A 24,240-nucleotide genomic window follows, 5' to 3' on the forward strand; every position below is an offset into this window, starting at 1 on the left:
CCCTTTATGCAGTAAAATACCTTCTCTTCGAGTCACCCAGGGGAACTCATGAAATCAAATCACTCACCATAAATATAAAAGACAGAGGCCCATCCAATGTACTGTACCAACACCCCGGCCAGCGGCATGGCGATCACGGCCCCTGCATACGAACCTAGAATAAGACAAGGTTGAGGGAAACTTCTCAGTCGTCATGCAAGCCCTCCCAGTTAGAGTTCACGTGGTCGAGCTGAGGATGATCAAACTGAGCTCGAGTCAGAGTCAAAAACTTCCACTTTGCCTTAAAACAGGACTTCCAGAGAGAAAGGTCACCCGAATATCCTGTAACTTCATCCCAATACCATGGAGGGATTAGACAAAGATGGCCGAGCCACCACCATTTGGAATAGCATGAGAGAATGGAAAGAAAAGATGAGAAAAATCTAAGAGAACTTTGAAAAGTTCAACGAAGCACAATATTGGATGCTGAAGACAGAAAGTGAAGGGACATGTGGACCTGCTTCTCAGAGCTCACAGTTCGGAAGGATTATCTCCTAGGTCTTTCTGTATCTTTAAAAGATTTTTTTCTTCCAGTTTTATTGAGATATAATTCACCTAGGTCTTTTAATGAGGGACTTCAAACTATTAAAGGATCATGCATTAAAGAGTGTCGATTTAAAAAATATCAGGAAACAGTTAAATTCAGGATGGCAGGATGATCAGGATAGCAGCTGTCTCCATCCACCTCCTGAATGGGAACATTTTTTAGTTCATTCCTTACTTTGTAAATCCCTATCTTCGTAAATACTTACCTATGTGTGGATGTTTATCATGTCTAGACAAGATAATGAGGACTAGAAGCAGTGACCTTGCCCCCACTATCTCCTGCAGCTCCATGATATCTGCTAGGGAAACACGAGCCCTGTGAACTCCCAATAAATATTAACCGAGCCAAAAAAATTACTTTCTGAAATTCCCCCTGGGTAGAAATGAAACAACTCTTGCTTCAGAAAAAAGGAGCAGCAAAAGGAAATTCTGTATCCTGGAATCCAATGCCAAGAAGACCTTCAGCAAACGGGAGCTTGGGGATCTTCCAGACAAAGAGATTAAATCCTGGCTTTCCAACTGGGGCCTGACTGGCTATGAAAGGCCCAACTTGGAATCCCAAATCTGAACGTGATGACACCTGAGGAAGTCTCTCAGTCTCTCCAGATCACTTCCCTCAGATAGAAGATAGGAGTGATAGCTGTATTTCACAGGGTTGTTTTGAGGATCAAACAAACCATGTACGTGAAGACGTGTTGTAAGCTATAATTAGTGCTGCACAAACACCAACTATTACTGCTACAGTCATGTACAGAATGACAGAGCACTTTTTTTTTAACCTCAGACTTCCTCAAACCAATAAGGCAAGCATTCTGGGACATAGCATTTAGAAAGAAGAGCTGCAGGCTTGATTCCTCTGTGGGTGTGGAGAACGTGGTCTTCTCTCCTGGACCAAACACCCTGGGAGTGAAAGATGGGGGCTCCAGTTTACATAAAGTAAAGAAATGTCCAGTGCAGGGAGGGTCAGGGGACAACCATCAACAGCTAAGAAGCCCTGGGTGCTTTCTGTGTGCCCAGTACTGTGCTGAGTATTCTGGACTCGCGATTCTATGCAACCCTCTTTTCAATCTGATGATGTTGGTACCAGTATCATCCCCATTTTATAAGGGGGAAACCAAGGATGGGAAAGAGGAAGTAAATTGCCTGAGGTCACACAGGTATGAGTCACAGGAACCCAAGCTGGTAGGAATCCAAAGCCTTTATCCTTAACTCTTTAATAATTCAGTCCTACCTCCTCCACTAAAAAATGCCCAATAACTTGAAATTTTACAACTTGAAACTGTCCTTCCTCCCTGTCTACTAGGAGAACTCTTCCTCATCCTTCCAGACACGCTAAATGTAATCTCCTGTCACACCCACAGCCCCTGAGCATACCCCAGTAGGGCTCGCCACCACACTGCCCTGCGGAGCTGACCGCACCTGGACCCTCTGTATGTTCACCACGGGGGACAGAGGAGGCCCTCCAATGTGTGTTGAATGGTGTGGAAGGGGGGCAGTAGCTGAATTGGAGGTAGGAGGGTCCCCAGCTCTGTCCTCACTAGCCGTGAGAATTTATGTCTTTTTTTCCTCCCAGAGCCTCAGTTTCCTCCACTATAAAACAATGGGTGTGACTAGATATTTCCTAAAGTCCCTACCAACTCTAATATTTTTTAAGTGTAAGAACCAATTAGTCCAGGCCTGGGTTTCCGTCTAATGACATTTTCACTTGACTGTTCTTTGAAACCAAGGCCACACCTTAGCTCGGAAGTGTAATAAAGACTATGACCTTGATCGGGTAACTTTCCTTGAGAGTCAAACTATTTCTCAAATCAGCCCTTTTAAGGCTATAAAAACACTAAGAATGGGGAGTGGCTGCTAGTTGTTCTTGTTCTGCTGGCAAATCAAAATGAAAGCCCTTATAAAATAAATCATCCAAAGAAAATAAGGCCAAAGAGTTGACAATTCACAAGGTCGGCTGAAACAGAATCTTATATTCTTCTAGAGTTGGTATGAGATCAGTAGTGGAGGCAGAGATGATCTTGAACTGCAAATGAGAGGACGGAAATGGTTTCTAAGGACAAGAGAGACTAAAGATGTAAAGACATCTCAGCTGTGCCTGCAGTTCCAAACTAGGCACAAAATAGGCATGTGGGTGAATATTTCACATCAAATCCCCAAGGATGCTTTGTTATTGTTGTTGTTATTACTTAAGGATGTAAAAAGAGAGCGAAAGGGAGAAATAAATAAAAGTATTCAGAGAAAGAAAACCTCCTCTTTGGCTAAGAAATACAGATTAGCTTGTGTTAGGAAAAGCATGCTAGCTTGAAAAACCAGACCTAAATTCTGATCCTAATTCTATGTGGGCCCCATTGTGCCTTTTGTTACCTAAAGCACTTTTGTCTTCCTAGGTCCCTTTCTTCATTAAAAAAAAAAAAAATTGAAAATATATTCACACTTGTGTTGGTGGTGCCAGCGTGTGCTATCTTCGCGCAGCTGTTGATCAGCACCCAGGTAGGCCCTACCAAACACTGATCACTCTCAGAGATATACAGCAGGGACAGTCCCAACAGCGTGGCTTAGAGTGAGGCAACCTTAGCAAGGTGAAGTTTAGAGACCCAAGAACTGAGTCCAATCACTACTTAAGGGCCACTAATTTTCTTCCAGGTAAGATGGATGGTGTCCACTTCATTTTTATCTGGAAGGTAATTAATTAAAAGGCCTCCATGACAATGTACACATTGTAGTGTGTAGTGAGGAAAGTGCTGAATTGAGAATCAGGTGGTCTGGCTCCAGTTCCATGACTTAGGAGCTATGTGACCCTGGGAAAGTCAATGGATTTTTGTTTCAGTTCAATGAAACTAAACTTCAAACTTTAGTTTTAGTTTCTTCATTTGTAAGAAGTGGAGTGGGGGTCTTAATGGTCCCTTCTACTTTTGACGTTGGAAAATATCATCTCTTAGCTAAACTTACAACCAATTCCAACCCCTTCTTTCTTACCTTTCTCTATTAAAGATGTTAGAAAGGCTAGGCACTTGCTTTCCAAGCGTCCTTTGCAGTTAGTATAGTATATATGACACAATTAGGACCAAGGAAATAGAAAAGAAATGGGTTTGGGAAAGCTTTTGCTTTCCTAACAAAAGAAACTAATGTGGTTAGAACACCCACCCTCACTTCTTCCTGCCTTTAATGTGGACTTAATGCCTGGAGCTGTGGCAGCCATTCTGTGAACATGAGGAGCAAGCATGAGAGTAAGAAGTTATCACTTTGAGAACAGTGGACTAGAAAGTCAGAACATGCATAGGCCCTGGACAGATCACAGAGCAGCAGGACCAACACTAGCAACCACTCATCTTTGGACTTCTGTTATGTGAAAAAAAAATAGACTCTATTTAGTAGGGTCTTCACTTGAAGTCAAAAGCAGTCCTAAATGAAACTTACTATGATTCTAATACACTTACCACAAAAAGAGGTGGTGGCCAGTCGGCTTCTCTCCAAAGGTGGCGCCCACTTACTCCACATCCCATGGCAAGCTGGGTAGGTCACACCCTGGCAAAACCATTGAAAATAGATTATTTGACTTGACTCCAGTTTCTCTTTGTGTTTAAAATAAGGATTCTGCTTCTTTAACACTACAATATAAAAGCCTAGTTCATAGATATTAAATGACGTGTGTGCCATCTTCACTTGTAGTACAAATTCTGAAATTCAAATTCTAGTTCAAATGGGGAATGGGGAAGGCAATCTTTATATTTTATATTATGATAGAATTTCAATGTGGGAATTGACTTCCACAATCACCTGGTCCATCCCCTCATTTCAAGGTACAGAACCTGAGGCTCAGAGCCATTCAGTGATTAGACTCTAGTCTTTAAGGCTGCTAACAATTTGTTCTTGCTACCATATCAGTGTTTTCCAAAGTGTGGTACAGGTCCCTCTAGTGGGACTAGAGTTGGATATGAGGTGCTACAACAACCTATATTTTAAATTTAATTGTTAAGTGTCTATTCTAATATGCTCTAGAAAAAACTATCACTAGCACATCAAACCCATGATTTCAAAGATATTGTGGCTTATGGTGAGGTTTTTTTTCTGTTTTGTGTGTGTGTGTGTGTATGTAAGTGAATTGATCTAGGGAAACCATATATTAATAATAGTACAAATCGTACGTGGATATGACAAAAGTGACAAACGTAGAAATGACTGAGTTTTCTCTGCATCATGTGTTGGCACACTGGGGCCTGATTTGACCCACCATCTGTTTTTGTACAACCCTCGAGCAAATAACAGTTTCTACATTTCTAACTGGTGAGGAAAAAATGGAAAGAAGTAGAGTATTTCATGGCATGTAGAAATCATGTGAAATTCACATTTCAGCTCCCTTAACGTTTTAATGGAATGTAGCCAGGCCTGTATATATGCATATCCTTCCTGGCTGCTTTTGTCCTAAAACAGCAGAGTTGAGTAGCTGCAACTGAAACTCTATGGTCAGCAAAGTTCAAAAAATTTACCTTCTAACTCTGTATCAGACGACTGCTTTCCTCAAGTTAAGCCTCTATGTAAGATTATACCCTTGGAAATTTACATATTTATTAATAAATCCATGTAAATTGTTTTAGTGGAAAGAGCCCTTACTATGTGAACTGTAGTTTTTGGGCTTCAGTTTCAAAATTTATTAAATGAAAGGGGTTGGATCAGATTATCTCTAAGATCACTCTTGACTCATCTGAAATTCTGTACTCTATGCAATAGTCCTTTATTGTGTTTAAGTTTGAAATCACACAAGGCATTTTAATCAAAGTATTCATAATTGTAATCATAAGTAGGGGGAGGTGCTTAGCAGGACAAGGTGGAAGACACGAAAACTGAGTAAAGGGGGTTTTCTTCAAAAGCTGAAATTTCTAAAAGACCATGCTGTCTCTAGCAATATCAAATCTATTAAGAAAAGAATCTCCTACCTCTACTAGACCTTGCAAAATTCTGACACACATGACACAGCCATAATGCATTCTGGCTGCAGAAGGAATGAACATGTTCAAGGTTGATGTTAAGAAGATGGCGGCTCCGAAGACCCTGAAGGAACCAAAATACTGTGTTACTGGACAGGCTGCTGATAGATGTGTCACCTTAGTTAAACATCAGTTCATGGAAGATCACTATGGAAATTAACAGAAAGAGAAATAGATGTTGTGTTAAGGTCTGGTATGTTCCAAGCTAGATTGTTGAGCTGCTTTGATTCCTCAGCTCCAGTACCTGGACCAACTGTAGGAAGGTTTTTGGCAGTACAGGGATGTCCTGCCTGAATGAGACCCTGAAGCTGGAGATTAATTGCATGAGGTGAGCTTGCTAGAGACCCACCATCCTTCGGGGTCCCACCCAGCTATTCCAGTCTGACCATTACCTTGTGATGTCTATACACTCGTGTTGTGTCTCTTGCTTCCCACTTCTATTCTCCCTTTACCAGCTGGGGATACTGACTATTTGAGAAGCATGCTGTGTCCTGGGACCAGCCAAGCACAAGACAGGCTGTGTGCCTGTCTTAGCCCCCAGCTGTGCCTACAGTGCCACGTGCCTTCTCCCTGCCTGGACAGGAGTGTCCTGGGGGAAAAGAGCAGGCAGCATTTTCTTCCTTTCTCACACATGGTAATGATACTTCAGCCCTTCTCACATGCTGGAACATTATACTATGTGTTATTTCTTTTTAGGGCAGAAGTGTAAGCAGTAACTCCAGAGACCATAAAAACCAGTATTTTATCACTTTTTAAAAAGAATACAACAGGTAAGTGACAATAAATAAAGGACACAAATTAGACAAAAATAAGTAAATATGAGTTGTGCTTGTACTTGTTTAAATCTCATGGAGGTAACTTTCACACTTCTTGGTCCTTGACCCATAAAACAAAATATATTTTATGTTGCAACCCAACACATACTTATATACACAAATGGAACCAAAACAAGTTTCAAAAAACAGTATACTTATGTGTGCAATGAGCTAAGGTATGTTCTATTCTATCTTATTCTATGTGATTATCTTTTCTTCTGTTTCTCTCTTTCTCTTTGTTTTAGAAAATGCTCATCGGTAAATCACTATATTGATTTCATTGCCATCTAATGAGTTGTGTTTTAGAGTTTGAAAAACCCTGCTATATAAAATATACACTTTACAAAATCCATACATATAAAGTCAATTACAATTAGAAGAGACCTGGAATTAGTTAGTACACTCCTTGTCCGGTACATATACACCCTACATCTCCCCCAAGTGGCCATCCCCTTCTGCTTGAATACCTCTAGTGACAGAGAACTCACTGCTCCTTGAGGCAGCTCATTTTGTCTTGGACACTTTTAATTGCTCCAGCACCTACTAGAAAATCTCAAAGGGATTAAAGATAGTCTCTAGCAATGTAGAGGTAAGCCCTTACTACTCATAGGACAAAACCTGCATGGTTTAGGATGATATTAACATAGCACACAGGATGACAGAATGTCACTGGTCAGAGCACACTCAAACAGTCTAATCCATGCTTCATTTCACAGATGAGGCCCATAGAAAAAAAGGAAGTAGCTCAGTGGAGGTCCCCAAGTGAGTTACTTAGGGCCCAGGAACAGTTTCTCCTTGACTCAGAGCCAACTGATCTTTTTACTACACAATCACTTTAAAAAAAGGCAAGATAAATGAGACTAGACAAAAAAGTAAATAGAAGAGACTCTTAAGAACAGGATCATATAAGACCAATGAAATCACATGTTTAGGAATGGCTTCTATGTTTCATTCTGTACCCCTGCACAGAGAGCCAATTATGCAGATTTTATAAAAGTACAAGGTCATGTTATGATCTGTGCAGCACTCATGTTCTATCAATTTCTCTTACCTGTTAGCAGCAAACTTATTTGAAAAGAAACCACCTGGAATTTGTGTCACAATATAACCCCAGAAAAAGGATCCATGGATAAGGCCCACCGTCTCTGGATCCCAGTTAAATTGTGCTGTCTGAAAATGAGAAATCAGATAAAGTTGTGTTTGTAAGAAAGCAATTGACCGCCACTGTTCACCTATGAGCCTGCATAATAACCCCACAAGGTCTTTCTTTCTCTCCTTTACTCAACGCATATTTATAGAGCACCTCTTGTGTGCTGGGGATATATGACACAACAAAGTCCCTGCTGTCACTGAATTCACCTTCTAGTAAGAGAAAGGAGAGATTATGTACAAATTATATATATATATATATATATATATATATATATATATATATATATATATATCTCAAATGATGATTAGTGTTAGGAAGAAAATAAAACAATTTGTGAAAAAAACAAAAAATAAATTCTAGGATTACTAGGTTATTTACTAGTTTATTCAGACACCAGTTTAGCAAGAGCAGGAAGGGAATGAGAGCCTTAAGCCTGTCATTTCTTAATGAGGATGATAAAACCTATTCTACCTACCCATAGGATGCCTGGGGACAAACAGCATGACTATTTCCAGTAGGTTATTCCTCTGCTTAGAGATTTTGCATTTAACACATTAGGATAGTGCCTGGAACATTGTGTAGACTCTGTAAACAGGAGCAGCCATTGTTGTTATGATGATAACAATGGCAGCAAAATGCCCTTAGGCCATGGAAAACGTGATTCCCGGGGGCTGGAGTGCCTTCCCTCCTGTTCTTCCCCAGGCAAGGAAACTCATCCTTTTCGGACTCCTTACAAATGTCCTTTCCTCTGAGAAGCTCGCCAACTGCCCTGAAATGAAATGGTGACTTTTCCCTGCACTTGTCCCACAGACCTCTGTGTGCCCATTTCCCACACTGGGTAGCAATAACTCTAAGGTGGCAGCCATGTCCTTTTGACTTTATAGCCTCAGTACCTAAAACAAATGCCTGGAACAGAGAAGGTGCAGGTAAAGATTTGCCAAATGAATGAATAAATGAATGGCTTTGTAAAGCACTGATATCAAAACCCAAGGTGTTTCCATTATGAAGTAAGGATACTTACTTGTTAACATACTGCATCTTATAAACTTTAATCACAGTTTATTTTCCCATTACAAATTGTTATGTATTTATTTGCTCATTTATTCAACATGCACGTGATGCCTCCTCTGTGCCAGTATAAATACAGACTCAAACAAGAAATGTCTTTGCCTTCTAGGAGATCACAATCCAGGTAACAGTGAACTGCGCTCTGTACTATGGTTCCCATTTTTCAGATTAGGAAGTTGAAGCTCAACAGTGAAATGGAACTAACAATCACTAATTCAAAACAGATCACCAAATTTTTATTTCATGCTACTGTGTGCAACACATTGTTCCAGGCAGTGAGCAGTAATTACAGTCTCCACAAAGATGCCAGTGGGGATGTCAAAAAGTAACCAAGTACATACCGTGTTAGATGGCGATCAGTGATGAGGAAAAAAATTAAGTAGGGAAGGGGCAGGAAGTGTTTAGTAGGGGTGAAGTAGGGTGAAATTTCAGATAAAGTAGCCAGGAAAGGCTTCACTGAGGAGGTGATTTTTGAGTAAAGTTCTGAAGGAAGGAAGGGAGTAAGTCATGCCATTCATTATTTGAAAAGAAAGCTTTCCAGGCAGAGAAATAGCAAGTGCAGAGGCCCTGAGGTAAGGATGTACCTTTGAGGAACAGCAGGATGTCAGTACAGTTGAAGGGTAACGTGTGAGGGAGAGGACAAAGGCATTAAGAGAGGTTCAAATGATGAAGGGCTCTTTAAGGCATCATAAGGACCTTGGTGTTTACTCAGAGTTGGAGAGATGGAGAGCAGAAGAGGATCCATTTTAAGGCACTTTCCATATATTTCCTCCTCTAATCTTTACAACACCTAGAGGGGACGGTGCTTCTGTCCTTTTGGGAAATGATACATGAAGAACACTTGCGCCTGCCAAGAACTGACTTTCATTATCACTTGAGCCCCGTTAGAATCATAGTGACCCACCTGTGCGTTCATGAACCACCACTATAAGCCAAGCACTGTGTCAGGTACTGTATTAGGCTGAAAAAATGGCCCCCAAAAGATACACAAACAAAATCCCCAGAAAGTATGACTGCTGCCTTATTTAGAAAAAGGTTTTTGCTGATGTGATAAAGTCAAGGATCTTGAGAAGAGCTATCCTGGATTATCCAGCTGGGCCCTAAATCCAATGACAAGCCTCCTTATAAGAGAAAGGCAGGGCGAGATTTGAGACATAAGAGGAGAAGATGCACAGAGAGGAGGAGGCCACATGAAGACAGAGGAAGAAATTGGATTTCTGCTGCCACAGCCACGGAATGCATGGAGCCACCAGAAGCTGGAAAAGGCGAGGAAGATTTCTCCCCTAAAGCCTTTGGAGGGAGTGTGGCCTTGCTAGGTGTCCTCGATTTTGGACTTCAGGTCTCCAGAACTGTGAGAGTCTAAGTCGCTGATGTTTTAAGCCACCATGTTGGTGGTAATTTTTGTTACAGCAGGCTTCAGAAACTAATAGAGGTATTTAGTGTATTAGTACCAAATTATCTCACTTGATCTGCAAGCAGGACTTTCATTCCCATTTCACAAGAAGGGCAATGAATGTTAGCAGAGAACTGCTAGAAATTCCAGCTCCTGTCTCCCTGCTTACATATTTTCTAAGATAATTCTCCCCACTCCCCTTGGCGCCATGGGCCTCTCCTCTGCTAAGCAGACACTGGGATAGAGAGGGCCAAGGTGCCGGCTGGACTCAGCCCACCAGCCTCTCTCTCTCTCTCCAGTCTGAACCCAAAGATTCTAGTCAGGCAGCACTGAACACTGGAACTGAAACAAGTCCCACTGGAGTAAGGGCCAAGGAAGTCAGCTCCCCAGCAAGGCAAAGGATCAAGGAACTTCAGCTCTGGAGGGTAGTGAGAAGCCACGAAAAAGGGGCAAAAACACAAACAAAAACACACAAGAAACAGTCCCTGGAGAGACCTGGGAGAATGGAGTAGACTCAGGGGAGCAGATGCAAGAAAACCATGCCCAGCAAGCAAGCTGGAGACCTCAGCTAAGGACTTCCTAGTTCCCGTGAGGACCAGCTCCACTCTGCCCTTCCTGGCTCCTTCGCTCGCCATGATGGAGTACAGCCTGGATTTCCATCCCACCTCTGGCTGGGTCCCCCCCTGTCCAGGACACAGACTCCACAAACATACACAGCAGATTGCATTCGGTCCTTCACTTTTATGAGCTCCCTACAACCCCACAGTAATTTCTTTTTAACTTGCTCTGGCTTCCCTGCATTTCTACTCTTGGCCACCAGCAATCCCTGACCAGGACACAAGGGCAACTTGCTCAAGGTCTCAGAGCTAATAAACAACAGAGCCAAGCCTGAAACCAGCTCTGGTCAATTCCAAAGACAATTCTTCTTAACCATACAGGGCTCCTGATTCATGAGAAGGAGTTTGGACTTTTCCTGAGGGTAATGAGAACTAATCTCAAAGCTTCTCAGACTTCAGTCATTTATTGCTTGCCACATGCCAGACACTGTTCTAAGTAATTCACGTGTTTAAAAATTCATAATTATTAAATTTAAAGTGATGATTCACACATCAACTGAAACTTCCCTTTATACCACTAGTAGAATATATGCTGCTTGTTTGCAGAACCTACCTGTTCATATTGCTTACTTCTCTCCCTCTGTTGAAAATGAGGACTTCAAACTATCTCAGCACAAAATATCTAATTTCCGCCCCATAAAACAAACAAAAATAGCAGCCATTGAGAGCCTTTCTTGTTACAGTTAGTGAAATCTTTGTCATCAGGTTGAACATGCTTAGATATCTAAGCTTTGCTCTATTTTGCAGAAAAATGGCCTGCTATAAATTGGAGCTTCTGAAATGCTATTAAGTTCTTCTTTATAATACCAGAGAACATGATGTAAAGCATATTTTTAGATCTTAATCAGCTTCTCTTAACTCCAGAGGGCAAAACCGCAGAAACTGGAGAGCACACACAGCATCGTTCCGCAGGCCTTTCGAAGTGCCTTTTCTACATGCCGCAAAGCAAATTCTGTTGACCTAGGCCTATCTTTTCAGGCAACAAACAAATGCAAACCAGCGTCTGAGTTGGATCCAGGCCTTAGCAGACAAGTTTAATTAGCTGCCCTTGCTCACAAAAGGCTGCAAGAATGCATGTGAAACACATCTGAAAACTCCTTGCTAATATACATCATTCTTTATTTAAAAAATGCATGGCATGCCCCCCACATCTCTACTGCCCTCCCTCCCCCCTCAAAAAATAAACAACCAGGATATCCTTTCAGAAAAGATCCAACTGTGGCATCAAAAAGAGAATGGTTAGAAGAATCTCCACAGTGCCCTTTCCTTCTGGCAGAATACTCTCATGAAAGAAAGGAAGGAAGAAGGAAAGGAGGGAGGGAGGGAAGAAGGAAGGAAAGAAAGAAGGAGAGAAAAGGCCTGCAGGCCAACTAAAGACTTCTTTTTAATGAATTGAAATCAAACTTTCCCAAACCAGTTCTTGGCAGGAACGATACCAGGTAATGCTAATTGGTGTGACGTGAAAGAAAGCCTTCTGCAGTCAAGCCCAGGAGACCACACACACAATGGCCCCCTCTGGAGATTCTCCTAGGACACAGCACACTAAAGGCTCCCATTTCATACAACACCTTCTTCACAGCACAGCCTACAGAATGATGATCTGCCAGACAGCAGTTTGGGAAACTCTTATCTAATATGAGCAGGGACCAGAGAACTATTAGTTGTCTCTGTGCAACCGGATGGACTTCCACATGAGTCACTCCAGTGTGTGTGTTCAACACAGTGAAACATGTAGATAGTGGGCATCCACTGGGCATGCATTTTTGTTTTTGCTCTAGTCACCTCACTACTTCTCTAGGCCTACCATTTAAGAAACAAGCCAGATTTTATCTTTCCAGCAATTTATAAAAACAATACTATTTAAGTCACATCAGAATATGCTTGCTTATGACTTCAAGAGCCTTTGAACCAGGCCTTCTGCTTCTACTCACTCCAGTCCTCATCCACTGGGAGATGACCGGCTGGACAGTGATCATTCTGGAGCATGGATTTGACTGTACCACATCTCTGCTTAAAACCCCCTTGTGACTCCCCACATGGTTTACCAGGCTCCCTGTGACCTAACCCCACTTTACTTACTGGCTCCTTCTTGTGTTGTGTACCCTATGCTCTGCTCTTTTACTAGGAGTTCTTAACCTGGGGTCATGGATGGAATTCCTGTGGATCAGTGAACTTGGGTGGGGAAAAATCTTTATTTCCACTAACTAAAATTTAGCATTTCTTGCAATAATGAATGTAGGTGACAAACCCCAGTCATATTACCAGCACCTGTGACTCTATTACTAGTGGAAATTATAAACATGTTCATATCACATGACAGTTGTTGCCACTATCACGAAATATTGTTTACCCTTCAAATTTCAAAATTACAGTCATTATTAGAGATATTGCTAGTGTTTGTCATCTGATGTGTTTATAAGGAAGCCCATGTGTTTCTATACCACAAATTGATTTTTAACTATTTTAATATCTCAATTTTAAAAGAATTGGTTTCCTTTATAACCCTATGTATTTCATTTTAAGAATTTAAAACATTAATACAGCTGTGGCCAAAAGAACTCCCACCATAGACAGAGACTGACCTGAATTTCTGGTTTTCCATCAACATACACGGTGCTATTGTTGACCATTTCCACAATGGCGACTCCAAGATTGCACCGAATCCCAAAGGAAATGCAGAATCCTAACCCGCTCATGATGGCAATGATGTAACGCTTGGGGACACCACAGCAGTGGCAGTCGCAGAGTGGGGGGCTCTGCCTGGACGTCTGCACTGGCCTTCCTTCTTCATTCAGTTCAATGCTTCCTTCCTCCTCACTGGTCCCATCGATTTTTCTACAGGGAAAAAAGGAATTGGTAGAGAAGAAAGACCAGGATTACAGGGGGGAAAAATGTGTACTAGATAAAAAGAAAAGGTGTACGAAGAAAGAAAAAGAGAGACCTAAAGTAGGGTGCAGCCTGCATTTTTTGTTATTATTATCTTCATCATTATTACTAAAATAAATTATAATGGCTAAAATTACTAATATTGTGGCTATTGGGTTGCACCTTTATAGGCATTAGGTTATTTTAATTTCATAACAACCATATGAGGTAGGTAGTGCCATCCTGGATGCATTTCTTCTCCAATCCACATCTAATCTAGGAACCAGTGTGCCTTAGTTTGAATATTTACTCTTCCACTTACTTAGCTGTGTGAATTTGGCCTAGTTAACCTCTCTGGGCTTCAGTTTCTTCATCTGTAACCTAGGAATTATAGTAACAGTTTCTTCTTCATGGAGTTGTTCTTTGGATTGTCACAAGTAATTATTTTGTTTAGATCATTTAGAACAGAATTTGACACATGTGAGAACTCAATATATGCCAGGCATTTTTATTACATTAATCCTCATAACCATTTAATGAGTCCATTTCTGTAGGCTGAGCATTAATGTCATTTGTTGACATTTATATTGAGGTCTAAGAGTTATTTGGATCATAGGGCTATTTACAATGTGCAGCCCCAGTGATCTCCATGAATTTCTGGCATCAAAAAATACATCATTTGAATCAAGCTTGGAAAACTGATGCTCTAATACTGACAACATCATTATACCAGCATTATTAGCACTCACTAAAACAGGGATAATGTATAACAACTACACTAATATTTATATAAAGCAAGTTCATTTCTTCCCCTCTGCCCTTCCCTCTCCATGCACTTTCGTATAATGACCTTATTAGATGGCTAGAACAGCTCAGTAAGACAGGAATTCTAATAATTCCACAGAATATAACTGTAGTTCAGAAGGCAAGAGTGAATTGGCCAAGAACACCCAGCCAGTAGAGGGTAGAGGCGAGATGTAAAGCCTTCCTCCTGGCTGGCCAAACAGGTTCCCTTTCCTGTTTTATTTTTTAATATAATAATTAAAAGTTCTTTTTTTAATTGAAGTATAGTCAGTTTACAACGTTTGTCAATTTCTGGTGTCAGGTTCCCTTTCACATAAGGTTCCCAGCTCACCAGGCTGTGTTCTGTCTCAATGATCTTCCTCAGTCACTTTGTCATCCACATTCTGTTACTCTGAGCCCTTGCCCAGCCACTGTGGACCACCCAGTACAGAATATTTCCAAGAATGGGCTCTGGAATGCTGTTTTCCACATGTGACTAGCTTTGTGACTTTGGCTAAGTTACTCGACCACTCTAAGCCACAATATTCTGGTATCAGTTTGCCAGAGCTGTCATATCAAAGTACCACAGACTGAGCGGTTTAAACAACAGAAATTTATCTTCTCACAGTTCTAGAGGCCTGAAGTCCAAGATTAAGGCGTTGGCAGGGTTAGTTCCTTTTGAGACCTCTCTCCTTGGCTTGTAGATGGTTATTTTCTCCTTGGGTCTTCACGTCTTCTTCCCTTTGTGTATCTCTGCATCCAAATTTCCTTTTCTTAAAGGGAAACCAGTTATGTAGATTATGGTCCAACCTAATGACCTCATTTTAACCTAATTATCTCTTTAAAGACCCTAATTCCAATTACAGTCATGTTCTGAGATACTGGGGGTTAGGACTTCATCACACGAATTTGGGGGGAACACAATTCAAACCACAAGAATCCCTATCTCTAAAATGGGCTAACGATCATAGCAGTCCATAGGATTATTTTAAATGATATGATGTGTGATATTTAGTGCAGTGCCTGGTACATAAAAAAGCTTTCTATTAATAAATGGTGAGCACTATTATTACTATTAATAAAATTGTTGCAAGTTATAAACTTAGCATCTCTCTGTGCATGCAAATGATTTGGATAAAGAGTAACACAGACAAACATTATCAGGCCCCATGGGGTCTTGAGGAGCTTAATTGAAGGCTGATCCAGCTGTGGTGCTCTGAGTGCACTAGGGCTTTGGCTCGAGGATCCCATTTCTCACAGGCTGCTTGCCACAAGCACTGAACACAGCAGGGATATAAGGCAGGCTCTTTCCTGCAAGATGCAGGACTCCTCTGACAGGCAACTGGCTCCAGGACTCCCCACTGGCCTTGCCAATGCTTCCCAGCACTGTGGTGGAGTCCAAGACTCTTCTTAAAGAAACCTTCTTCCTTCTCTCTCCCACACAGATAGCATGGGGGTCTGAATACTCCTCCAGCCTCCTGTAGCTCTTGCCCCTTTTCACTCAGTAAATCTCTTATGCATCTATTCCTATTTTGGTGTCTGCTTCTCAGAGGACCTGAGTCAACACAGACACCCTCTGCATGCAAGGTGCCATCTGGGATGTCCTGAGTTTCCAAAGGGAGCACCCAGCAGCATGGGCGTGGGCGGATGGAGACAAGGGAAGAGTAGGGATAACGGGAAATATATCCTCCAAGGAAGGAGGTGCGGGCTCCCCAAGCAGCAGGACCTACAGCTGACTTGACCTGAAGCCGCCTCTTATAGTGCCTTCCCCAGTTGGAGACAGGAAGTGAGGAGTTGTAGAGAGGAGGCCCAGGGCATGGGTGTCAGTTTCTCTTGCCTGAAGTGGCAGCTGAGTCACAAGACTTCATGTGACCAAGGAACCAGGAACAAACATGGATCAACCACCAGAGGAAACTCCTGAGTCATTTGTGAGTCCTTGCACAACCTGGGTGTGGCAGGAGGGGTGCCCCTATATCAACTGAAATCACTTCCACCAGTCTGGGGGCTCAGAGTTATATTTAATTCACTTTAAAAACCAGTAAAATGGTGGGATATGACTTGTATAGCCAAGCTGCTCGGAGAAGAAGATACCAAACCACCTCACCCCATCTGATGAAATAAACCAGGATCCACGGCTGTCAGCTAACGCGAGTTTGCTCGCCAGCTCTGCCACATACGTACTAGCTGTGTGACTTTGGGCAAGTAGCTTGGCCTTTCTGAATCTCACATATCCTCACCTGTAAAATGAATATAATATTTATCTCACAGAGTTGTTGTTAAGATGAAATGAACCTACTCTACCAAGAGGAAAACATGACCAGCAATAAATGAGTAGGCACTGGTCTGGTGTTACGGCCTGCACCATCCCTGATGCTTCCTAAGCCTTTTATACATTCCTCTATTACCGCACCTGTCACACTGAGATACTCATTTGTTTCCATCAGCATAGTGAGTGTGGAGTAAATATTTGTTGACTTCAGAACATGAATGAATGAAGGCCTCTCCAATAGACGGTGAGCATGTTGAGGGCAGGAGCCATTTCTCCCTCATCTTTATTCCCAGGGCTCAGCCTGGTGCCTGGACACATGAATCCCTAGTTAACTGAATGAGATTGATGGATCCATTTCAGGTACCACTTCGGACTTGAAGCGCTTACAGACAAAGATAAGTATCTGTTCATTCTTGCCTAGAAACAAGTTATTTAAAAAAAAAAAAAGCGTGATTGGGGTTATAAGGATAAGTGAGAAAAACAACTCCTTCCTTAAGAAGTGGAAGACTTTAATCATCCCTAAGAGCTGCTTATCATATTTGGTTTTCTTTTGGTGTTTGCCTGCAGTTGGTCTTTTGGATCAGAGACTCTTCCTTCTTCCCAGGGTGACATCCATCACTGGATTCTCCAAATCCAGATAGCTGCAGTCTGCTGCCTCTTTATATACTAGATAAGTATGCGCCAGCTGTCCAGTAAACACCCAGCCCGTGGAGTCTAATTGCTTAAGCTATGCTAACTGGCCTTTAAACACTTACAGAACTATATTTACAATTCACATGTTCCCAGTAATTATGGAGAAGGTTTGGTTTGGTTTGGTTTTGCAGGTAACAAGCTTGATATATGGAGCATAAAGTAAGCAGAACTGCCGATGATTTTATGACTTTTTGAAACTTATTTACTCTTATGCTAAGCATTTATTATGTGTCTCCACTGCCCCCCATTCATACATTGAAGTCCTAACCCCCAGTACCTCAGAAGTGACTGAATTTGGAGACAGGGCCTTTTAAAAAGGTAATTAACATTAAATGAGGTCATACAGGTAGGGCCTAATATAATATGACTGGTGTCACAAAAGGAGGAAATTTGTTTTGTTTTTTCTGAAATTTTTTTGGGTTTTGGGTTTTTTTCAAATTTATTGATGTATAGTCAACAGGAGGAAATTTGGCCACACAGAGATGCCAGGAGTGCATGTCACCAGAGAAAAAGCCACGTAAGGACACAGGGAGAAGGTGGCCATCTGCAAGCCAAGGAGATTGATCTTGGACTTCCAGCTCCAAGTTTCTGTGGTTAAGCTACCCAGTCTGTGGTACGTTGTTTTGGCAACACTAACAGACTAATATAGTATTTTAATTTGCCTTCCAAAGGATCTCATTCACCTCAGATTGTATTTTACATAATTATGGAGTTGCTATTCTAATGGAAGAAGGAAGAAAGCTGAAGGATATTGACTACCTTCTACACTGCAGTCACTCCATGAGATTATATAGATATATATAGATAAGGAAATATAGATATAAATGTGGATATCTCCTCAAAGCAGTCTTGAGAAGTAGGATTTATCCTCATCTTACAGCTCAGGAGACCAAACTCGTAATAACTAAAACAAACAAACAAACAAACAAAAAAACAAAAAAACACTAGCCCAAGAGTCACCCAGCTTCAATGGGGGAAGTAAAAACATAACCCAGATTTAATATCAAGGTTGCTCCTATCAATATGCCACAGGAATTAATCAGAAAGCACCTTAAAAATATTAAGTGCTTCACCTAAATCAACATTTTTAAAAGGTTCTAGAGAAGCAATATTGAAGAAGAATTAAGAGAATATGCTCTGGAGTCAGGCAGTCCCAGGTCCAATGCTGAATCTGGTATTTATTAGCTGTGTGACCTTCAGAAAGTTACTTAACCTCTCTGAGCCGTAGTTTCCTGAATGGGGGATAGAATTAATTTGAGCACTAAATAAGATAAAGTTGATAAAATTCTTGATAAATAATCAATAGTAGGAACTTCTAAAGAAGGGAGGGGGTACTTAAAGTCTGACTCCTAGAGCTAGGTTGGGATTTGAAATAGGATCTCATCAGTGTGGCTTTCAATGCTCCTATCTAAAGGATCTCAATAAAATGTACCTGATCAACTCCCACCCAGCCAGTAATCTCACAATACCTGTTTTTGTGTTACTTCTCTTCCAGGAGGCTATAAACTCATAAATTCGGGAACCAAGTACCCTCGTACTCAGAATTGTTTCACAGATTTTGAAGTGTTAACCTCTGCTGTTTTTGTCTTCCTCCTGGAATTTCACCCTTTCCTGTCCACTCATAAAAGCAGAGAGTCAGTGCTCATTACCTGGTCAGAAAATGGTAAGAAGGAGATAAAGATGGTGGTGTTGGAGGAAGTGGACCTCACCTCCCCCCACGAACACATCAAAAATAGACCTACATGTGGGACAGTTCTCACTGAAAACTAACTGGAAATGGGCAGAAAGACTCTTGTACAACCAAGGCTGCAAGAAAGATCCACACAGAATTGGGTAGGAGGGGAAGAGGAGAGATCAGGTCGGGACCTGTACCCCAGGGATGGGACTCAGAGGAAAAGGGAGGTTACACAGAAAGAGATCCACTCTGGGAGTGAGCAGTTCAAGCCACATATTGGGCGCCCCAGTCCTGGGGTCCAACACAGGGAAGACAAGCCCCCTTGGCTGGCTGGAGGGCCGGTGGGGCTAACAGGCACTTACACAGAGAGTGATAAGATGGACAGAAGGAGGGAGGGGCAATATAGAGGTGGCGGCGTGGGAGGTACAAGCTACTGGGTGTAAGATAGGCTCCAGGATGTATTGTACAACATGGGGGCTACAGCAAATATTCTGTAATAACTGTAAATGGAAAGTAATACTGAAAGTTGTCTAAAAATGAATAAATAAAATTTTTTAAAAGATAGACGGTAGGACAAAAAGTCTTAATCTCTATGGCTTTTTTAATTCCAATAGCCTAAGCTACAGTGGCAAACCAACAGCCCAATGGCCACATCTGGCCCATGGACTTGTTTTGTTTATGTGCTATAATGTGTATATGGTTTGTTTTTTTTTTTTGAATTTGGATTAACTGTCAGAATTTAAAAACCAGGAGAGTGTTCCAAAAACAAACAAACAACAGCAACAAAAACCAAAAACACTTGGATTTCTGGCTTATTTTGAAAACTCTGAAAATCTGGTATTATTAGGTCCACATTCTCTCATGGCTACAATTAGCTCTCCTGTTTAATGCAGTCCCCATCACTCCCTAATGTCACCCCAGCACTGAGCTCAGTTGTCATTTAACATTAAGCTAGTGTTGTTTCTTTTCTTAGTTATAGGTAAGAAGAAAGGAAAATATATTTTGTACCCATATCTCTATAAGAAGTAGAAAAATAAAAATCAGACTGGAAACAAGCATACGTATTGGATAACCATCATTTTCAGCTGCCCAAAGTCTGAACTGCCTCTTGGTGTTTTGAGTCGGGCCTTACCAGCAGAGAAAACTACCTTTCCTATGCTCTTTTGTAGCTATGATGTTGGCATGTGATGTGGATTCTGCAGAATCAGAAGCACATGAGTGAGATTAGATGCTGAAGGAAGCAACAAGAGGAGGCTGCAGTATGCAGGGACAATGGCAAAGAAAATGTGGCAAATGCAGTGGTGGAAGCAGCTGGTTCCTCTGTCACTGCTGTGGCAGAATTCTGGACTATAATCAGTACTTAGAGGTAAGTATTGGTGGTGGCTGTGTTTTATCTAGAATAGTTTAGCAGTATGATACAATATGTTCTCTGCTGCCTTTTTATTGCAGATGGAGCATCCAGATCTGGTCCTCCCAGGAAGTCTGAAAGCTTACTAATGTGCTTTACTAAATTTCACTCCACTTTAGCTAGAGTGGATTCTGTTGATTCCAACTAAGAACTTTGAATGATGCCATATTTTTTTGTGGACATGGAGACAATATCTGTGTGCTGACATCTGAAGTGTGTCTTTGTCAGAAAAAGACAAATATCATATGGTATCACTTATATGTGAAACCAAAAAAATACAAATTTTATTTACAAGCCAGAAATAGACTCACAGACATAGAAAACAAAGGTTACCGGGGGGAAAATGGTGGGGAGGGATAAATTGGGAGTTCGGAATTATGAATATACATTACTATACATGAGATAAATAAACAGTAAGTACCTACTGTATAGCACAAGGAACTATATTCAGTTTCTTGTGGTGAGCTGTAGTGAAGCAGGGTATGACTATATAAATATATATATATATCTGAATTGCTTTACTATACCTGACACTAACATTGTAAATCAACTACAGTTCAATAAAAAATAAGAATGAAAAAAAAAGAACAAAAAATGTGTCTGTCAGAAAATACAATATGGCCAGCCTCACTCTGTAGGCATTGAGTCTATGGCCCTTGTATTAAACTTTAAGAAGCATTTAGAGAATTTGGTTATTGTAAAGACATTTGGGGGAAGTTGGAGAAAGAGAGAAAATAAACCCTAGATAAAGAAATCTACTGCCAGACTAGAAGAAAATGAGAGGTGGTTAGAAGAGAGAGGCTAAGGGACTAAAAGCTAAAGGGTCCTATGCCCTACTGCTTGGACAGACCTCTGAGATGGAGACCTCAGGAAGCAGACCCTAATAACGAGATCTTGGAGTCTGATTACTCACAAGCTGGCTGGCAATGAGGACCGCAACACTGGTGGTAGGTGAGTGTTGATAGTTCCCTGTATGCAGTACCAGGGCAAATGCTAAGATTTTCAGCTGTGGTAAACAGGGCTGGGATACAGGTGCAAGCGGATGCAGTGGTCCATGCAATATCACTGGTATTTGGGAGGTTTGGGAGAAACAGCAGTTTCTACAAGGAGTTGAGTGGCTATTGTTAAATGCCACTGATGCTTTGAAGAGAGAAAATGACAGGATTTGACCAGTCAATCACCAATAAAAGAAAGCATGTGAGTGTCAGTTGCTTCCTTGTCACCATTTAAAGAGACCCTCACCTCCTGCAGTTGGAGGGCAGATAGAACTAAAGATCAGGCACAAGACTTCACTGTAAAGATGGCAGAATCCCCTCTGGTGTGGGCTGCACTTAGTGACTTGCTTCCAAAGAACAGAGTACGGAAAGTGGAGAGATGGGGCAAACACTTCCTTAACCAAGCAATCAAGGTTAACCCCCTGATATGATGTGACGAGAAAGGCATTTCACCTCTGTGGTGTTCTTTCTAAAAGCTCACAATCCTAGTCTAATCACGAGAAAATTCAGACAACTCAAAATGAGGAACAGTCTGCAAAATACCCAACCAGTATTCCTCAAAACTGTCCAAGTCATGAAAAACAAGAAAAGGCTGAGAAACTGTCACAGATCAGAGGAGACCAAGGAGACACGATGACCAGGGCAATGTGGTATCCTGGATTGGATTCAGGAACAGGAAAAAAGATATTAATGGAAAAACTAATGAAATCTTAATGAAGTGTTAGAGTTTAATTAGTAATGTACCAATGTTGGTGTCTTAGTTTTGACAAACGTACAATAACAATGTTAAGATGTTAACATTAGGGGAAACCAAATTAGGAGAATATAGAAAATCTCTGTACTATCTTTGTAACTTTTCTAAAATTATTCCAAAACAAAAGCTGAGTTTAAAAAAATGAAACAGCAGAATTCCGAAGAAGGTAGAATTCTGAGCCTGGGTAGGTCTCTTACACCAAAGTCCAGATCCTGTTAAGAAATGGTACCCTGAGTGTGGCAGGTGTAGCTCAGTGGTAGAGCACATGCTTTGCATGCACAAGGTCCTGGGTTCAATCCTTCGTACCTCCACAAAAAATTTAAAAATAGAAAGAAATGGTACCCTGAGAGCTGGGATGGAAGGATACCTGAGTGCTGGGTTAGAGGACAGATGCACTTGAACCTCTGCCCTAAATGCCTCTGGACCTGCAGAAGAGCCATTCTTCTTGTTGGAAGATAGATGTCCCTCCTCTTCTTACTTGGACCACCCTAATCCAATGACTGGTGTCCCTATAAAAAGAAGGGAATTGAGCACATAAACACAGAAACTCAGGAGGAGAAGGCCATGTGACAACAGAGGTAGAGACTGAAGTGATGTGTCAACAAGCCAAGGAACACCAAGGAATGCTAAGGATTTACCAGCAACCACCAGAAGCAAGGAAGAGGCAAAGATGTATCCTCTTTCAAAGCCTTTAGGGAGAGCACGGCCATGCTGATGGCTTGATTTTGGACTTCTGGCTTCCAGAATTGTGAGAGAATAAATAAATTTAAGCCACCCAGTTTGTGATATTTTGTTATAGCAGCCCTAGGGAAATAAAACAGAGGGACTATCCCATGACACAGGATTCACCATCCTGGCAAAAAACAAGAAAGTGATTCTAATGAGCTGCTAATGTGGCTCTCAGAAGCTTAGACAAAGTAAGAGATGCCAAGAGGAGGAGACTGATGACTTAAAAAAAATTGTGTACTAGTTTCTAGTAATTATTGCATTGTGGTCAGAGATTATGGCCACTATGACTTTTTAAAAAAATGAGAGTTTCTTGTGGTTCAGTAATTAAGCAGAGCACATCTTTGAAGTGGATTTGACCATCAGTGACTTCCCCTTTTGAATGAGACCCTGAAGATGGGGACTGGGCAAAGTCAGGTCATGGTTTAATAGACATGGCCAACATCATTCCTCTTGCCATTCGTATTTATTTTGAACAGAGAATACCCGAGATCACAAGAGTGTTCTCCCTTGGGTCTAGGGGTCCACTTCCTCTCCTTTCCTTCGTTGTCTATATTATAGGCCTATTTCATCTTTTAATGCCTGTTATAATGACTACAGAATTTAATTTGTCCATAGAGATGCACTAGTGAGAATTAAATTGGTTATCTTCTGTTCCTGTAGCTAAAACTTTGATGTCTGTTATTTGAAATATAAAAATTCATGACATTTTTTATGTTGATCATGCTCTTCAATACATAGGACTTTTTAAACTGTTTTTGTTTTTTATGAGAAATGCCAGAGCTATCACGGTAGATTATAGAGAAAGGTATCAAAATGCTCGAAGAAGTGGACATGCTATAGTGGATTTGCTATGTAAGACCAGAAAACCCACAAGCTCACCATCTCCTTCAGGGGCCTGAGGGATACTGCCTTTACCAAGGCAATGAGGAATGTAGCAGTGACAGGCCACCCACACCACGGAGATGCTCAGCAGTGGCTGTCATCTGCAGGTTGGATCCGACAGTAGGAGGTGCTGTTCCAGAACTGGGCTCCCTAGTGGCAGTTGAAATGACAGAATCCTGGAGTAGCAGAGGCCAGAGGCAGCACTTAAAGATCAGCAATAAGGGAAACAAAGTCAGAATGGCAGGGGAGGGATTGGACTCACAGGAACTGCCAGACGGGCAGGAGAACCTATGAGAGTGGACACGAAGTGCCGGACCTTCACGCTGTGTGTGAACACATGCCAGACAGCTTCCATGTGGAAGAGGCACTAAGCAGCCAATGGACAGGCTGACTTGGCTGGTTGGTGTTAGCCAGCTTCTGTTCCCGGCCACCCAGTTCTAGAACAGTGGACTCCTGAAGCAACCATGGTAACAGATGTAGTCTAAGCTCGGGGTCCCACTCACCAAGACTGCTGTAGCTACCATTGCTGTCGGCAACAAAACCAGTGCTGAGCCCCTGACGTAGCACAATC

At 41.6% G+C, this 24,240-nt stretch overlaps 1 protein-coding gene across 2 annotated transcripts in view; it reads right to left on the reverse strand.

Annotated features, from left to right (window-relative positions):
• Positions 1 to 24,240, reverse strand: part of SLC17A8 (solute carrier family 17 member 8) — a 58,143-nt gene that overhangs the window by 15,620 nt on the left and 18,283 nt on the right. Inside the window, exons 1-6 of one of the 2 annotated variants that reach the window (XM_074375241.1) lie at positions 14,891 to 22,385; positions 13,199 to 13,451; positions 7,437 to 7,555; positions 5,520 to 5,634; positions 4,023 to 4,110; positions 68 to 154 (exon numbers count right to left, since the gene is read on the reverse strand). In XM_074375241.1, the coding sequence (XP_074231342.1) occupies positions 68 to 154; positions 4,023 to 4,110; positions 5,520 to 5,634; positions 7,437 to 7,555; positions 13,199 to 13,312 (523 nt within the window). In that variant the 5' untranslated portion in view covers positions 13,313 to 13,451; positions 14,891 to 22,385. Of the gene's footprint in view, positions 1 to 67; positions 155 to 4,022; positions 4,111 to 5,519; positions 5,635 to 7,436; positions 7,556 to 13,198; positions 13,452 to 14,890; positions 22,386 to 24,240 lie in introns of those variants that run through there. The other variant, XM_010962778.3, reaches the window with a different exon arrangement.

This window comes from Camelus bactrianus, chromosome 12 (genome assembly GCF_048773025.1).
Source record: "Camelus bactrianus isolate YW-2024 breed Bactrian camel chromosome 12, ASM4877302v1, whole genome shotgun sequence".
NCBI lineage: Eukaryota > Metazoa > Chordata > Mammalia > Artiodactyla > Camelidae > Camelus > Camelus bactrianus.